This window comes from Ochotona curzoniae, unplaced genomic scaffold (genome assembly GCF_017591425.1).
Source record: "Ochotona curzoniae isolate NIBS_2020 unplaced genomic scaffold, NIBS_Ocur_1.0 contig_1071, whole genome shotgun sequence".
Lineage (NCBI taxonomy): Eukaryota > Metazoa > Chordata > Mammalia > Lagomorpha > Ochotonidae > Ochotona > Ochotona curzoniae.
In genome coordinates this window covers 6,965,718-6,984,832 of record NW_024464939.1, presented here as the reverse complement: position 1 = coordinate 6,984,832, position 19,115 = coordinate 6,965,718, and the positions used below count along the sequence as shown (strand labels likewise).

At 39.4% G+C, this 19,115-nt stretch overlaps 1 protein-coding gene across 3 annotated transcripts in view; it reads left to right on the top strand.

Annotated features, from left to right (window-relative positions):
- The window catches only part of WWP1 (WW domain containing E3 ubiquitin protein ligase 1), a 101,049-nt gene that overhangs the window by 18,543 nt on the left and 63,391 nt on the right, over positions 1 to 19,115 (top strand). For 2 of the 3 annotated variants that reach the window (XM_040993631.1, XM_040993621.1), the window contains exons 2-5: positions 9,312 to 9,407; positions 12,500 to 12,590; positions 17,075 to 17,213; positions 17,907 to 18,031. In XM_040993631.1, coding sequence (XP_040849565.1) covers positions 12,521 to 12,590; positions 17,075 to 17,213; positions 17,907 to 18,031 — 334 coding nt within the window. In that variant the 5' untranslated portion in view covers positions 9,312 to 9,407; positions 12,500 to 12,520. Of the gene's footprint in view, positions 1 to 9,311; positions 9,408 to 11,445; positions 11,555 to 12,499; positions 12,591 to 17,074; positions 17,214 to 17,906; positions 18,032 to 19,115 lie in introns of those variants that run through there. The other variant, XM_040993640.1, reaches the window with a different exon arrangement.

Sequence of the window (19,115 nt, the reverse complement as noted above, 5' to 3'; positions counted from 1 at the left end):
ATGGATGTTGCCTTATATCAGAGAGAACATCTAATATTTATCCTTTTGGGATTGGCTTGTTTCATTGAATATATTGGTCACCAGTGAGACCATTTTGTTGCAAATGGCAGATTTTTGTTAAATAGTGGCTGAGTAGATTTTTTTGTTAAATAGTGGCTGGGTAGTATTCCATGGTGTACATGTTCCACAATTTCTTTGTTTCTCTGTAACATATCTTCAAGCAACATTTGTAGGGCAGAACTGGTAGAGGTGAAGTCTTCGTTTTTGTTAGCTTTGGAAGTATTGTCTTTCATTTTCAAAGACAAAGGAAAGCTTTGCTGGATATGTTATTCTGGGCTGACAATATTTTTTTTCCTTTTAGGATCTGGAATATGTCATTTTGTTCTCTTCTGGCCTGTAGGATTTCCTCTGAGAGGTTGGCTGGGAGTCTGATTTGGATTCCTCTATAGGTTAATTGACTTTTTTCATATGCATATTTTTCAGTCTTTAAAAACTGAATCCTGTGATAGGATTCTGTATGGTGGATTTTTATTAAAAAAAATTCCCATCAGAACTGACCTAAAACAGGCCAAAATGTTACGTTTAAAAGAATGATCTCAATTTTCTGCAAAATTCACTGGTAAAAATCACATAAATACAGTAAGATTATATATATTTTTTTCAATAAAAATGTAATTTTTGGACCCCACATAATATTCTTACCTTGCATGCGCTGTTTTGTGTCCTGGCTGCTCTACTTCCCATCCAGCTCTCGGATTGTGGCCTGGGAAAGCAGTCAAGGATGTCCAAAGCCTTGGGACCCTGTACCTGCGTGGGAAACCCGGAAGAAGCTCCTGGCTTTGGATCAGCTCAGCCCCAGCCATTGTGGCCACTTGGGCAGTGAACCAGCAGATGGAAGATCTTTCTGTCTGTCTCTCTTTCTCTCTGTAAATCTACCTTCCCAACATAAATAAATAAGTATAAAAATTTTTTTCATTTTTTTGAAAATTAATATCCTTTATAATTAATATTCAGTCTTGTATTCTAATTCTTAATAGCTTAGGATTTTTATAGTAATTACAAATGTAGCAACATTTTTATAGGACTGAAGATCCCTTTCTGATATGCAGATTTCATTTCCTTTAGATATATTCCTAGAACTGGGATAGCTGGGTCATACGGCAGATGAATTTTCAGTTATCTTAGCACTCTTCATACTGACTTCCCTAGTGGTTGTACTAGTCTACACTCCCACCAACAGTGGGACACACCAGCAGGTCGTATTAGTAGAGTTTTGATTGTAGGCCAGGCTCACTGGAGTTAGGTGGAACATTGATGTTGTTTTCATTTGTTTTTGCCTGACTGTTAGGGAGCCTGAGCATTTTCAGAATTTATAGGGAATCCAACAACTACAACAAAATTTATTTAAAGGTGGGCAGATAGTCTCAACAGACGGTTCTCAAAAGATTTGTAAATGGCCAAGAAGTATATGAAAACTTGGGGTCAACATCTGCAAGCCTTAAGGAAATAGAAATAACGATAACGTGTCTTACCAGTCAGAATGACTATTATCAAAAAGAGGTAGGGTAGACATTTGTCTTACCAGTTCCGGTGTCCACATGCCGTATCAGAGTGGGTGAGTTTGATTCCCAGCTTGGGCTCCTGTTGAGGCTCATCGGCAGTGTGGCCCCTGGGTGGCAGTAGATGACGCTTGAGCTGTTGGTTGGGTTCCTGCTCTCTCGGTCGGCCGCTCCTTGGGGTTGTAGAAGCAGCAGATGGGAGCTTTTGTACTCTGTCACTCCCACTCTCATTCTCTCTGCCTCTCAAGCACATTTTTTCAAGAAAAGAGAACATAATGCTTGCTGGCAAGGATGTAGATAAAGGGGAACCCTTGTATACTGTCAATGGGATGGTAAATTTAAAGAGCCGTCATGGAATTAGTATGGTATGTGTCGTAAAACTACCATATGATGCAGTAATTCTGTCAGTTCTTCTGCAACAATGTGATTAGGAGTAGAGGACATTATACTGAGTGAAGTAAGTCAGGCTCAGGAAAACAAACACATATTTTCATTTACACAAGACTATTTCAGTTAAAAAAATAGTAGAGAAGTGGTGACATGAGATAATTTTAGGGACTGGCATTGTGGTGTGGTGAGTTAAACCACCTTTAGGGACTGGCATCCATTGTAGGTTCTAGTTTGTGTCCAGGTCTGCCCCACTTCCAGTCCAGCTCCCTGCTAATGCGCCCGGGGAAGCAGTGGGAGATGGCCCAAGTGCTTGGACGGCCATACCCAAATGGAGACCTGAATGAAGCTTTAGGCTTCTGGCTTCGTGCTGGCCCAGCCCTGATCATGGTGGCCATTTGGGGAGTGAACTAGTAGATGGAAGATCTCTCTCTCTCTCTATCTGTCCTATTTTCTCTCTCTGTAACTCTATCTTTCAAGGAAATAAATCTTTAAAAATGAAAGGTGCATTTGATTTGCTACAGAAAGAAAAGGTAGGAATGCATGCCTAGTTTCTTCATAAATACATGAAGACTACACATACATGGGTGCAAATCAGTTGATTTTATAGAAATAGAGAATCAATTCTGCTTCCCAAAGTCTAGGAAGGGTGTGAGGGAGTGAAGAATGAAGAAAGTATGGTTAGTATAGGGATGCAGTTACACAGAAACAATAACTTTCAGTGTTCTGTAGGGCAGCTGTATCTGATAGCAGTTAATTTAGTACCTCCAGACAGTTTTTGAAGATTTTGAATGTTCCCAACACAAAGACATGATGTGAGTCTTCCAGCTACCGCATGGTGGCTGGAAGGCCCTGGGACAAGTAGCATCCCATGCCTGGATCGCACGTGGCCGCTACCATGCGTGCGTCCAGAGCCGGTATTGGGCTTGCCAGAGCGCCGTGGACTACCCACGGAGCTCTGTGAAGCGGGTCCGACTGCTTCACCGCTCGCCTGCAGGCTTGAGCTGGGAGCAGGACCGGGAAGGGGTAGAGCTTGAAAATAAACTAAACAATAAAAAATATTAAAAAACAACAAACAAAAACAAAGACATGATGTGTGTTTTTCTCTATTAGCTTGTAGCAGTCACCCAAATTTGGATCATTATACATTATATTCATCTGTTAAAATGTAATACTGTACCCCATTATTATGTGCAGTTACTATGTGTCAATTTAAAAATGAAAAAGTTGGACATTAATAATTGTGCATTTTTAAGGTAAACATTTTTCTCATAAAATAATTTCTGTGATCCTTCCTGACAGAGCCATACTCACTTATTGTGCACTGAAAGCAACATGGAAATTGACTGAAAATACAGATAGGAGGATGAAAGGAAAATGAGGTTATTAGATTCTGTGATGAGACAGACTGAAATAAACACTTGGACCAGCATTGTGGTGTAGTGGGAGAAGCAGCCAGCTGGCCATACTGGCATCTCCTATTTGCCAGGGTTTTTTTGGTTGCTCCATTTCCAGTCCAGCCCCGTGCTGCTGTGTCTGGGAGTGGAGGATAGCCCAAGTGCCTGGACCCCTGCACTCAGGCGAGAGACCTGAAAAAAGCTCCTGGCTTTGCATTGGCTTAACTTTGGCCATTGTGCCAGTTGGGGAGTGAACCAGCAACTGGAAAATCTGTCTCTCTCTCTCTCTCTCTCCCTTGCTCTATCTTTAATTTTGCTTTCAAATAAATGAATAAATCTTAAAAAATAATAATAATAATAAGCACTCCACCTGTAGACAGGTTAAAAGGTACCCATGGGGATGGGTGTTTGGCATCATGGTTAAGAGGCTCATGTCTTGTATGGAGTTGATTTCTCGCTTGGCTCTCAGTTACAGTTTCTTGCCAGTGCAGATCCTTGCAGGAAGCAGCAGGTAGAGGTTCAGGTGGTTGGGGCTTTGCAACTCACATTGGAGACCAAGATAGAGTTACTGGTTGCCAGCTCAGGCCCTGACCAACACAGACATTTAAGAACAAACCAGGCCCCGGCACAGTAGCCTAGAGGCTAAAGTCCTTATTTTGCATGCACCAGGATCCCATATGGGCACCAGTCCTAATTCCGGCGGCCCTGTTTCCCATCCAGCTCCCTGCTTGTGGCCTGGGAAAGCAGTCGAGGACGGCCCAAGGCCTTGGGACCCTCACCCATGTGGGAGACCCGGAAGAGGCTTCTGGCTTCTGGCTTTGGGTCGGCTCAGCTCTGACTGTTGCTGCCACTTGGAGAGCGAAACAGCGTGTGTGTGGTGTGTGTGTGTGTGTGTGTGAGTGTGTGTGTGAGAGAGAGAGAGAGAGAGAGAGAAAGAAAGAAGCACTAAAAAATAAAAGTACCCATCGATCTTCATTTTTATTTGTGCTGTGTGTAGTAGATAGTATAAATATTCTTTGATTTACTGGAATTGTACAGTTCAGAGGGGTAAATCTTCACCAAGTGGAATACTTGTAACTTTTTAAATGTCAAATGCTTATTCTTTTTTACAAAATTCATTTATTTTCTTATGTTGTTTACGTAGTTGAGAAAGGTATAGACCCTTGTGGATGCACAGTTAGTGGGTGAGGAGGGTCGGATATGGAAAGGTAAAGTGGATGAGATGATTGCTTTTTTATTTTTTCCCTGTATCTGAGGTAGAGGAGTGAGAAGAGAGGGTTGCTCCCAGTGGGACCTGCAGCCCATCAAAGGGGTGTCCACTATTTTCCTGCAAGGGTCACTCCCAGCCCTGGATCTTGCACTCTTGAGGTGGCACACTTGGCATAGCTTGACAGGACTTGCCCCCATTCCCAGCACATGCCGGCTGATGGTGCAGCAAAGCCCGGCTAGCTTGCACGTACTCTGGCTCATGCTTGCACCAGTGGATATGGTTGCTTAGCCCAGCCTGGCTTTCGCCCAAACCCAAGTCCTATTAAAGCCAATGGGTATTGTAACCCTGCCGAGTTTGGTCCAGCCCAAGTCTCAGCTTTTATGTTCACCAGCAGGAGCAGTGGCCCAATAGGAGAGCACTCTAGATCCCCCTACCAGGTTCTCCCCCCCCCCCAACCCTGGGATCTGGCATGTTCCTGTATGTGCTGTGGCTCAGTCTGGCATGGGCTGTCTCATCTCAGCATTAGCTGCTGAGTGTTTTAGCCTGGCTCAGCCCGACCTGCCTCCTGTTCCAATTCATTATAGGCAGGTGTTGTAGCTTAGCCCAGCCCAACCTTAATGGGAACTGGCTGGTGTTACAGCCCTACCTTGCCTGCCCTGCACCCCATCCTGGCTCTCACTTTTGCCAGTGGGTACTTTTAACTGGCCCTGGTCTGGTCTGCTTCCAATGTCTGCTTTTGCAACCACCCGCAGGGACTGTGTCCTGACAGAGGAGTTCCGCAAGCTCCTTTAGCAGATCACCTCCCAATCAGAGATCACACAAACTCTTTTGGGTGCTTGGTGCACCTGTCCCAACAGGTTCCGAGGCCTTGCCCAACTGATCTACACCCATTTCGGCTCTTACTGGTGCTTGCTGCAACCTAGCCCCCACCACCCACCTGACCCACCCCAGACCTGGTTCTCATGTGGTTCAGTGGCTGCCAAAACCTGGCCTAGCCTGTTCCACCACCCACTCTAGCTCTTATGAACTCTAGTGCATGCTGGAACCAAGCCCAGTTTGGCACACCCTGACCCAGGCACACACATGCCAAGGGATACTGCAGCCATGTCCAGCCCAGTTTTCTGTCCCCATTCTGGCTCTTGAACCCACCAGTGGGAACCACAACCCGGCACAGGTTTCCTGTTAGCTCCCTGACCAGACCAGTTCCCAGCCACAGATCTTGATGCATGCTGGTAGTTGTTCTTCCAAGCTTGGCATGATGGCTCATCCCCTATCTTGCTTTTTGCCACTGGATGCCATAGCCTGGCCTGGTCTGTCCCCAGTCCCAACTCTTGCTGGTGAGAGTGCGGCAGCCTAGTCCTGCCCAGTCTGTTCCCATCCCTCCCTCTCATGTGAACAGGCAGGTACAGAATCCTAGCCCAACATGGCCAGCATCCTGTCATGGTTATATGCCTTGCCCAGTCTACCCCCTAGTCAGCCCACACACACACATACCAAGAAGTGGAGCAACCCTGTCTGGTCTAGTCCACATCAGCCCCAAATCTAGTACTCACCAGCAGGAATTACAGCCTAGGAGGAGAGTTCCCCAAGTTCCCCAATGGCCCACTCCCAGACCTGGATGTCAGGTGTCAGTAGGTGCTAGGGCCCTGCTCAATATAGTCCACATCCCAGCCTCATCCTTTGTGGGTGCCAGTGGATGCTACAATCCTGCCTGCCTCCACACCCAGTTCTTGGGTGCACCTGCAGGTACTCCAGCTAGGTCAACCTGGCCTACTCAGAACCCCAGTTCCCGTAAGTATTGGTTAGTTCTTTGGTCATGCCTAGATTGACCGCCACCACCCCCAGCTTTTGTGCAAACTAATGGGTATTGAAATCCCACAGGGAATTCTGACACAGATTCCCCTCAAAATCTGCCCCAGACCTGATTCTCTTGCATGCCAGTTAGTGTCATGACCCAGCCTAACATTGCTTACTCCCTGCCCCAATAGTCCCTGGCAGGACTGTGGCCTCATCCCGCCAGGCAGTGCCCCAGCCCTGGCTTTCACATGCACCAGTGAGCTATGCTTGATGCAGTGAAGGATGGCCCAAAGCTTTTGAGCCCTGCACCTGCATGGGAAAACCAGAAGAAGCTCCTGGCTTTGCATCTGCTCAGCTCCAGCCATTGCAGCTACTTGGGGAGTAAACCAGTGGGTGGAAGATCCTTCTCTCTCTCCTTCTGTCTGTATATCTCTTGAGATTCCGGTAAAAATAAAAATAAATCTTAGAAAAAAATTATTACTAAAATTTATTTTTATTTGAATTTGTCCCACAAACATGAAAACTATAATAGTTATGCTTTGTTATAATAAGACTCCACTAGAACAATTTTTTGAGACGCATCAATAAAGCTATCCAGCTATGTGAGCCATTGTATTGTTTACATAGATTGTCAAGTATCCCAGTTCACTCGGAACTGAGAGGCTGCCCAACAGGCAAAATGGAGCTTGAATGTTCTGGGCAAATGGGTGACTTGATCGCCTTCCAGGGAGAACTGCCCCATTTTACATATTCATTACAAAAATATCTTCTGTGTGATCTCTATATAGATGTAATATTCCTGTATTACTTAAAGCAGATCCCTTGTTTTGTACTTTACATCTTTTTATAATATTTGAATTCAATATCTTCTATGTGATCCCTATATAAATATAACATTGCTATATTACATGAGGTAGATTCCTTGCTTGGCATTTTACATCTTTTTATATTTGATTTTTGGCTTAGTTTCTGACTCTTAAGATATGTTAGGAGGAGAGAGACTTCTTGGTTCAGCAGTGTATCTTTGTAGCAGCTTTTGAGTTTTAATGTTGTGCTGATGATTAGTGTTGCTAGATTCAAGCTGTCCAGCATTTTGAGACGTTCACAATCATTGATCTAACTTTCTTTTAGCAGCTGGCACCTACTGTTGTTTGTTGTTACTGGTTGTTTACTGTGCATGATCTTTAAAACTAGACATAGTATCAAAACTAAGACTTTTTCTCCTACCATATTTTGTATTCCTGCCCTATCTGCTTTATAGTCTATGCACTCAGTAAATATAGTGACTGATTGATCCAACCAGATGTGTCAGTGTTTATCTGGCTTTTTAAAGCCTTAATACTATGCATAGTATGCAAAATAAATTAGACCTAGTCTAATCAGAGGACTACTTTTCAAAAGCTGCTTTTGACTTAGGAATGGTATCGTGGAGTCAGTAGACAATTAAGACATACCTTCTAAATGATATTTTGATAGACAACTTCAGATCACTAGTTGTGTAGCTTATTTGCATTCAGGTCTCTTCTGTTGATTTCTGGTGACTAATAATGATGTGTTACACAGCCCTCTGGCACTTTTTAAATGTTGGACTGGGCATATGAACTTAGATATAACTGACCATATCCTCTGAGCATAAGTTATGACTTTATCTGGCTGTGCAATCAATTTGCTTTAAAGTTTGTTGAATCTCAGACTTTGTTTTTTCCTTTGGCCACACTCTCTACATTTGTGAATTTGATTTGAACTTGCAGTTCCTTTCTCATATTCTGGAGAGCAAGGACAATTGGAAAAGAAGTGTTAGCAGCCTGCAGATTGTTGTCTCTGTAGGGTTGTGATAAGCACAGCATTAGTACTGGTCAGCAGAAGCTGATCAGCAGCTCCTCTCATTCCTGTCAGCATTTATTCCACCTTGCGTCCTCTGTGAGACAGCCCCTTATCTTCCCCAGGCTTCATGTCGGTTGTACAAACTGTGACTCCAAATGTACTAGGCTGCGTCCTGAGCTCTTCTATCTGCATACGCGCCATAGAGCGAACAACAGCCTACAGCTGTTCTCTGAACCAACATGTCTAAATTTTGTTTCTAACCTCCTCTATTTTGTGCCATATACTTACAATGCTAATAAGCATTTTATGTTTATTACCTTACTTACTCTACATTGCCTTATTTAATCCATCATACAACGTGGTATAAGTAATTTTGTGTTTCCTATTCTGTTAATACAGAAAATGAGCCATGGAGAAGTTAACCAGATTGCATAGCTCTTGAATGCAAAACTAGAAATGTAACCCAAACAGTCTGGCTTAGGAGTTGGGCCTCTTAAAGTGCTGCTTGAACCCCCCACATTTGCTCCTCTTCTGCCTGCCCTTGCAGTGGTGTCTTCATACTTACATCTTCAGCTGGGAAATGGTGTGTGTATGTCTGCCATTTCACTCTCCAGATGCCTGTAGGAACTGTATTGGGCAGAAGCTCCGAACCAGGGACTCAGTCCCCTTATGGGTTCCAGGAAACCAATTGTAATTTTAGAGATTCTGTGTTCTTTGTAACACTCAGCCATCATGTCAACGTTTAGTTAAAGACCTTGTACAAACCCTAAGTTTCTTCCTTTGCATGATCACTATGTTTGTCTTAATGTGGTCAAACAGCAGTGCTCATTATTGAGGATAAACATTAAAGTACCATGCATGGTTTAAAATACCAGATAAGCTGTTCCATTAGAGCCTTCACTGTTTGCTTAAACCTTGTCACCTTACATTGTCCTTACGCTCCGTTGTCTAAGTTGTCTAATACCCTAGTAGATAATGTATAATGTCCTTCGTTGCAAGTCTCTCACAGGTTCTCTAGACGAATCCTTCCTTATTTCTTTGGGTTGGGTTGTCTGTTTTGTGTGCCCCAGCTGTACCATTTTACCTTTTGCTTCTCTTTTGATAACTGTTACGTTAAGCTGTATTTTATTTTTACAGGGTTATTTCCTTATCAGACTATGAGCTCCTTGAAAGAAGGAATCGTGTCTTACTTATCTTTGTATGCCCAGAGTCTACCACAGTTCCTGATAAACAGTAAGTGACTATCATTTGTTTTTTTTAAAAAAAAGTTTATTTTTATGACAAATTGTATGTATTTCACAATGCAAGTTTCAGAGGGTAGTGAGACTTTACCCTACTCTCCCTCCTGCTCATGTTCCCATCCACCCTTTTTCATTCCTCTTTTTTTTTTTTAATTTTTACAATGACATACTTTGAGTTCACTTTATAATCACAGACTTTACATTCCTTTAGGTAACGGTTTTAACAAATAGCAAGCAGGGCCCGGCGGCGTAGCCTAGAAGCTAAAGTCCTCGCTTTGAACACGCCGGGATCCCATATGGGCACCGGTTCTAATCCCGGCATCTCCACTTCCCATCTAGCTCCCTGCTTGTGGCTTGGAAAAGCAGTCGAGGATGGCCCAAAGCTTTGGGACCCTACACCCGTGCTGTTGCACTCACTTGGGGAGTGAATCATCAGATGGAAGACCTTCCTCTCTGTTTCTCCTCCTCTCTGTATATGTGACTTTCCAATAAATAAATAAATCTTTAAAAAAAAATAGCAAGCAAAAAACACTGTTCCTTGACAGTATAAACAGGCACTAGCTTATTTTACTAAGCATAATGGTTTCCAATTACACCATTTTATTGCAAAAGATAGGATTTCATTCCTTTTGTGGCTGAGAAGTATTCTATGGTGTGTAAATACAGCATTTTCTTGATCCAGTTACCTGTTGATAGACAGCTGGGTTGATTTCATATCTTAGCTAGTTTGAATTAAGCTGCTATAAATAGGGGAGTACAGATAACTCTATCTCATGCTGATTCACTCCCCAAGTGACTGAAGTGGCCAAAGCTGGACTGATCTGAAACCAGGAGCCAGAAACTCCCAACGGATCTCCCTTGGAGGTGCAGAGTCCAAGCCCCTAGACCATCCTCCAGTGCTTTTCCAGGCCGCAAGCAAGGAACTGGGTGGGAGGTGAAACAACCGGGACACTAACAGGCCCCTACATGGGATCTCAGTGCTTCGAAGGCGAGGACTTAGACACTGAACCTTTGCACTAGACCCCTTGAATTTGAAAACTTCCCTAATATGGAGAAAGAATTGGGGAACAATATCCAGGAGGGGCACAGAACTCCCAACAAACTGACCAAAAGCAATCTTCAACACAACACATGATAATTAAGCTCTCTTCAGTCAAACATAAGGAAAGATCCTTAAATGTTCACGAGAAAAAAACGAATTGACATGTAGGGGGATGGCAATCAGACAAACAGCTGACCTCTCACAGGAAACTACAGGCCAGAAGAGAATACAACAACATATTCCAGATTCCAAGAGGAAAAATGTCGACCCAGGACAGCATACCCAGATAAGCTTTTCTTTGGTTTGAAAATAAAATAAAATTCTTCCACAGCAAAGAAAACCTCAAAGAATATACCTCTTCCAGACCCTACGTATAATACTTAAAGATATGCTCTTGACAAAGAAAAGGAGTAACATCTGCCAAAACCAAAGGCAAATGTGAAGAACATCCCAGTAAAATAACAACAGAAGACTAAATCATTGCTTAAATGACAAGACCAAATTACCACCTGCTCTTATTAATCCTGAATGTAAGTGGGTTAAACCCATCAATCAAACATAGATTAGTAGACTGGATCAAGAACCAAAACCAGTCTATCTGTTGCCTGCAAGAGACAGATCTCACCAGCTAAGATTAGTGGAAACTATATCTCATGGATTTTGATATTTTTGCTTTTATTTTCATTTCTTCAAAACGTTTTTTTTCCTCATATTAAGTTATTCAGTGACTGCTAGATCATACAGTAGCATCATTTTCTTCAAGAAAGTTCTTGATTTTCTTTTTCATTTCTTCAGTGACACGTTGCTCATTGGATAGCATGTTATTTAACTTCATGGCTTTGTAAATTTCCTTTTTTTCTTCCTGTTGTTGATTTTGTATTGTGGCTTTTCATTTCAGGGGATATATAGTAACTGTGCAATGGAGACTATCATATCTAGATGTGAGGTTACAATGCAATATACATCTGTACTTCCAGATGAAAGATGGACTCCCAGTGAAACTGTTAACTATATCTTCACAATAGGGTGTTGGACTCTGTCTTCATCCATGCCAGCAATGATTGACTTATAACTGTTTTTAGAAGACCTATACTATTGTAATAATATGGGGGAAACCAGTGGGGCAATGGGATTTCAGGAGGGAGACAGGGATACCCTAGAGTTTATGGAACTATGTCATAAAATAATAATATAAAAAAAGGAAAAAGATTTGTGGCACTTGTGTGTGGAACAGAATTTGAATAAAATCATATAAAAAGTATAAGATTTATGAAGAACAGGTAATTCTATATATAAACAAAGATTAAATGTATTTAAAACTCTTTTAAGATTTATTTGTTTATTTATTTATTTTTATTGGAAAGTCAGATATACAGAGAGGAAGATCTTCCGACCGATGATTGACTCCCCAAGTGGCCACAGCAGTTGGAGCTGAGCCAATCCAAAGCCAGGAGCCCGGAACCTCTTTTGGGTCTTACTTTGCAGGTGCAGGGTTCCAAAGCTCAGGGCTGTCCTTTTCTGAAGGCAGGGAGCTAGATGGGAAGTGCAGCCACCAGGATACAAACCAGCCCCCATATGGGTTCCCTATGTGTGCAAGGCAAGGACTTCAACCGCTACACTACTGCACCAGGCCCTAAAATTTTTCATAAAGGACATTGTTGAGATAATTAATATGATTAGGTTAGTTACTAGATTCCTGAATGGATCATTTTAGTATGATTAAGAGAATTTTTTCCTTCTTAGGAAATGCACAGTGAAGTTTTAAGGGTCATGGAAAGTATACTCAGGTTCAGCAGATGATTGATAACATATAGTTATTAGATAATAACAGATATGTGTAAATATTAATTTGGAAATTTGTTTTATGTGTAAGTCAGCACGGAACCCTCAGTTCTTTATATTACATTTATTGTTTACGTAGACTCAGTTACTGTGTTTATTTCGATAATATTTTTAATCTTGTCTTAATTTAAAAGTAGGACAGCTGTTTCTTTTAACTTTCGTTTACCTTAATAATTACATTCTCTCCTAACTTTTTATAGGTTTATGCTGAATTTTGGAACATGGCCACTGCTTCCCCAAGGTCTGATAGTACTAGTAACCACAGTGGAAGGTTGCAGTTACAGGTAACTGGTAAGTTATTTTCATACCAATTTTGTTTTCTCTGGTTTTTCCCTGATAACTCTTTTGATTCAGCAGACTTATGCCACAGTGTTATTTCTTTAGGACCTACCTACTCTTTTGGACCCACGTTTGCTTTTATGCAACAGGCCAAAAAGGTTAGATAACCCTCGGAAATTATTTCATTGATTCAGTAAATTTTTGTTGGACCTGTGGTGAGTGAAGCAAGAGGTTTATCTCCTCTGTGGTAGAATTTGGGTTTTTGAATCATGCTACCTACCTGTTTCTAAATGACTAATTAGCTGGAGCAGCACCCTAAAGGGCACCTGCCCTTCCGGTTTGGTATTTGTTTAATCTCTGAGATGGAAACACAGGATCTGGCTCTCTAAGAACTCCCTGCACTGTGGGTGAAGTGAATGCATTTTGTCTGGGTAGTCACCTTGGAACGTGGTTCTCAGGGTCCCAGCTGCAACAGGGAGCATCAGCAGAGCAGACAGCGTGTGCAAAAGCATGGAGGAACTTGGTCCGGGGTATTACCTGATTTTTTATTACTGGCTGAAATACATGGTTCATAGAGTAGTCCTTAAAAGCCAGCAGTTTTATTTACTTCTAGGAATTTATGTTGCAAGTATCTAGTTGTTTAAAATGAGAAAAGCCTGACGGGGGAATTCTGGATAATGAAATGGAATGAATCACTTTGTATATTTGTAAGCATGAAGCTCTTAAAGTGCTATTGTTAAATGAAGAAGCAAGATTGCAATAATACGGTGGTTAAAAAAAATAATAGGATTGTGTGCATCCCTGGGATTAGGATGTTAGAAAGGAAGAGATAGATTGTGGTTTCTGTGGTTCTCAATACTGTGAGGTTGTTGTTTGTGTTTGCAATGAATGGAACTGGGACATGTTTACCATCCTGTAAGCCAAGCGGGAGGGGGAACAAAAAGGAAAGAAAAGCAGAAATCCCGAGTTCATACTAATATTTCTAATTCAGAATTAAATAATTCAGAATTAAAACTGTTAGCTCTAAATACCATTTTCTGTTAAAAGAAAAAAAGTTACTTTAATTTGATTTTACATTTGTGTCTTAACTATATAATATTGATTCAAAATTGTAGTAACATCATTTTATCTATTTTTCTCCCTTATGTGTAAAGAACAGTTTCCAAATAATATTTAAATTAGTCAAAACAACAAATTCCCACTGTTAAAATTTCTGAGTTTCCAGCCCTTACGATGAAGTTAGAATACATGCTTCAAAGTAATTTAAAGTAATTTTCTACTGGGTTACAACACCAACTTGATAAACAGGTTCGTTGGTTTCACTTATTTATCTACCTTACCTAGTTTAGTTTTAGAGCCATGTAAGTATGTAGTTCCAGAATGAAAACTAAGTACATTTAGAGAGTTCCTCCTACTGGTCTCCTGCTTGCCACCTCCCGCCCTTGTTTATAGGTTAATATTCTTAGTTTTGGTTTATCCTCCTGTGGCTTCTTTTTGAAAATTTGAGGGTATCTTAAAAGCTCATGGGAAACAGTTGTAAAAGATAAGTTTGTTTGGGTCTAACCACCTTTGGAATCTAAACATATGCAGGGGGAAAAAAACTCATGGGAAATCTGTATTTTTAAAACTACTCATGGATTTCAAATTTTCCTAAAAGATCTCTGAGAAACATATGTGAGATGAAATTTTCCATGTATGTTGACGTATGTGTAAGAGTTCTTAGAAGGAATAATGAAAATCCGATCAGGGTAATGTTAACCACAAAGCAAGTTGGTGAAATCTAGGGAAACAATTGAAAATAGATGTGGACGAAGAGGTTCTAAACAGTCAAGCAATCCCACTCAGTGTTTACCGTTCTGGGAGTCACTGCTTTCTTTGAGATACGGTTATGTTTCTGGGACATATTGGACTTGGACTTGTGCTAACGGCACCGCATTTTAGTGCCTTCCTTGCCTTTGCGGGACCAGTGTTTTTAAAATTAAAACGATTGCAGTCTACAGTCTTGTTGATAGCCCTGATTTATCAAGAAGAAAACTAAGAATCATGAATTAAATGTCTTCTTTTACTAACGGAAAACCAACCACAAGCTTAGGGCTGTCAGGTTACAGTGCCTTTTTCTTAGAGTAACCGTGACGTCTGCATTGATTTTTCTTTCATGTTTAAAATAATCAGATAGATACCTGGTTGACATCGTGCTAGTGTTGCATTCCAGCAGTTTATTATATGTTAACTGAGGTTCTCTGCCAAAAACCAATTCGTATATCCTATTTCATTGCTAGATTATTTTTCTTATGTTCTTATGCATATTGGTTGACAGCAACAGATAATAATGGCAACTTTGATCATGGAAAGTAAGTATGGGAAAAATGAATCACACAGCACAGTGTCTATTATGATATGGCATTTTGTAGTATTGTAATGTGTTTTAGTGATTTTTGTAATATACTCTATATTATACACCTATATTGTAATGTACCATGTATAAAACATAATAGCATATTAAGATATCTTGAATATTTTAAATTTCAGGTTTTCAAACCCAAAGGAATGAAAGAATGGCAAGATACATAAAAAGAATACTATTTGAACCCCTAATGGGCTATTCAATTCATACTTCTAGGTTTTTAATTGTGTATTCTGGTATCCCAATTTCAGTTTTTAAATAAAAATTTTAATTATAAACATCCAACTTTTATTTTAATGACATGAAGTATATGCTCAATTTTATTCGTTTCAAATATCTCAACATCTGTGGAGTAAAAATATTTTTTCCTGTTGAGCTGAAGTGCCACCATTATGTACTAATATCTTCTTATTTCTATTTTCTTCACCTCTCTTCTTATATCTTTGCTGCTTTGTTTTAAATGAAAATTGGAATTTCTTAATACTTTACATTTTAAATTGTCTTTAATATTCTCTAATTTTCCTACCCTTTTATTTGAATTTCAGAGTCCTCTTTTCCTTTGTGTACCAGAAGCACTTGTAATCAGTTGGTGTTTTTGTTAAAAAAGGAAGGCATTAAATAGTAGTTAATAAATCTCTTAGTGTGAAAATTTCTCTTAAAATCTTTTGTATTCATCAGTAGTCTTGTATGGTTATCTTTCTGTGGCTCCTAAATATTTCCTGAATTTATAGTAGGTTTGTTTGAAGAGTTAAGTATTAAAAGTGAGATATTCATTTAAACTTGTCTCTCCCACAATGTTTATGTCCTTTTATGTTAGCTTTTCAATATAAATGTGACTTTACAATATAGGACATTCTCTGTATAACACTAGAGATAGTGGATTAAATGGGGAAATATTCTGATTAGAACGCCTATTTGAAAAGTTAAGGTTGTAATAATGTGCATTTTATGAGCATGTTATAAGTACTTTTGAAAAGTAAAATATAAATATTATAAACGATCTCTTCCCCTAACCTTGCCAACTTATAAGTTTATTGGGCATTTTGCAGTCGGAAGTGTACAGTGAATCTGTTTTGAATGGATCTGTAGTTAACTTGAAAGTTAATGCTGTAAGATCAGTAACAATAGTAGAATAGTAACCATTTGGGTTGTCAGGCATGGCTCAGTGTTTTGCACGTCTTCACTCACCCAGTCCCCAGAGTCTCATGTTATTGTTCTGTTTTGCAAATGAAAAAATTGAGGGACAGAGAAGCTGATAGACTTTGTTGATGTCTCATAACTGAGTGTTAAAACATCAACCCAGAAATGTTTATTCAGAGAGAAAGCTTTGTTTGTGCAATTTTTGAGTTTTTCAAAGAACCTGATAGTAACACTTTAGCCTGGAACACTCTTTGGTTGCCCTGTTTTGCGGGTACTTAAACAGCATCTGCTTTGAGCCTCTCATCACTCTTCAGGTGTTGAGGTCAAGCATTATGCTGCCGTGGGAGCATTTGCCATGTGGCATTTCAGCTGTTTGTGTGACCGTGTGGATGACTGGGATGACTACTGTGCTCTTATATGGCCTGTTTTCATTTCTTTATAAGCAGTGTGTATGACATTGGGGAAGGCCGTCCTCCTCGCATCTCAGACTCTACTTTTCGTAGACACTGATTACAGAGGGGATCTGGGTAAATGTTTGTCAGTGCATATTCAAGGTCTTTTATCCTGTAAAAATGTAACCTCTGCAGTAGTCCTTGTTGGATTAGTAGTAATAAGTGGTATTTAAAGTCATGTTTAGCCTAAGTTAGTTCCTTTACATCTTGGGTAAAAAGATTTAAAATTCACTTTTTCTGAAGGATGATGATTAATTGTCTCATATAGTTTGAATTGGTGAATTTTGTGGTCTGTGAATCATAGCTCAATGAACCCACATCAGAAAAACTCACATGACTTGGAGGCATTCTTCAGGCCTTCTGATTATGCCCCTTCTCTGCAGCTGCGTCATGCAGTCAGTGGGAAGGGTCCTGCCTGCCCGGGAGGTTCTTGATTGGTTAGTACAGAGTACGGCTTTTGGTATGCACTTATTCATTAGTGATTATAATTTTTCTCTTAGTTTCTAGTGCCAAACTAAAAAGAAAAAAGAACTGGTTTGGAACAGCAATATACACTGAAGTAGTTGTAGATGGAGAAAGTAAGAAAACAGCAAAATCCAGTAGTTCTTCTAATCCTAAGTGGGATGAACAGCTAAATGTGTAAGTATCTTACGTAAAGAATGAAATCAGTGTCTTGGAAAGGAAGCTTCTTGGAATTTGTTTTTTATTTTGTGGGCTGACTTCAAAGTAATGAGCCTTTCTCTCTCTCCCAACAGATTACTTAAACTATGAGAAATTTTTGGTTAATTTCATTCTGTAAAAGGAAAGTAGAATAGTAATTTTTGCTTTTTGTTTTCACAAACTAAATTCATGTAGCACTCTTGGAATTTCTCCATCTATTCAGAAATAAATAAGGCAGAAGAAACCAATTATCCTTAATTTAAGGATTTCTAGAATATAATGGGATAAATTTATATGCAATAAAAATATAACAAATACCCTCAGTTTTCTTAAAACTTTAAAAATTGTTCAAATACAAATAAGCAGTGTTGTTATTATTATTATGTCCATGGTAACACTGGATTTTGGTTTGCTAATTATAAACTACATAGTTATATTTAATTACATAGTTATATATAATTAAACTATATATGATCTAATTTCTAAAGTTCTAATATATTTGAAAGCAAGTATTTTTATATTTTAATCATTCAGGTAATATACTGTGTCATAGTATTTCTTAAACTAAATTCATGCTTTTAAAAACATAATGGAAGTAAATGTCTAATATGAGTTATCACTTAGAGTAATCCTGTGTCCTACTGTATTTTTGTTAAAATTTTGCTTTTATAGAAATGTGACCCCACAAACTACATTGGAATTTCGGGTTTGGAGTCATCACACTTTAAAGGCAGATGCTTTATTAGGAAGAGCAACGATAGATTTGAAACAGGCTCTGTTAATACACAATAGAAAATGTAAGTTTTTCTTCTGACCTTTGTTTCCATACAAGTTTATTTTAAACACTTTGAGCATAACCTAAAGTCCAAAATCAAACCAAATGTAGTTTTGTATTCCGGTATCACTTGGGATTACATTTAAGTCTGTGATATTATATGAAATAGATATTTATCTGGCCTGTCTTCATTCTGTAAATTTACAAAGCGGTCTCAGTCCACCTTCTGCCTTGCTGGAAGGGCTTATCAGTCACATGCTGTTTACTTATATACTTGGAAAAATGGTCATTATCTAAACATATTCTACTTTGTTACTTAGTAGCAATTTGAATTGGATAAAATGAATTGTAACTCTGGAGCTTTCTTTTTTTAATTACATAGTTACATGTAGAAAATATGGAGAATACATAAAATTACAGTTAATTCAAAATTTCAGCTCTGTTTAATAATAATTTCTGCTAATTTGATCTTTCTTCTGGTTCACAGTCATGTATTTTGTTCTTTGCTTCTATTTCATCCTTTTTGTTTTAAAGTTTTATTTATTTTGAAGGCACAGTGACAAGGAGGGAGGGAAGCGGTGGTTAACTTTGGGAATGACCACAGTGGCTAGTGCTGGGAATATACAATTCCTGTAGCATAGGTGGTGGCTCAACCTGCTGGCCCCCATTGTTCAAATTTAATAATGTGTGATCGGACGTCCATGGTATTAAAAGTTTCTAGCTTGGGGATGTTTAAGGTAGTTTAGATTTCAATGATTTGTAAATTTCTGATCATTGTATATAAAAATTGGGGGGATATTTACATATACTTATGTTTCAGAGGGAGAATTTGTAGCTTTTAAAATTCTCAAACTGCATAATCTGTTGAAGATTAAAAGCTAGAGTTCCAGTTTAGTGTTTTAGTGTACACACAGTATTATTTCACATCACAATTTATTTAATCTCCTATTGTTTGACATCTAGGCAGTATCTTTTCTTTGAAACATAATACTTGCACATTATTGTGAGATACAGTTCAGTATACTGAAACATGTGCAATGAAAACTTATACTTTTTTTCATGTAGTATATGATGCATTTTTGTAACCCATGGCTGCCCCGCTGGGT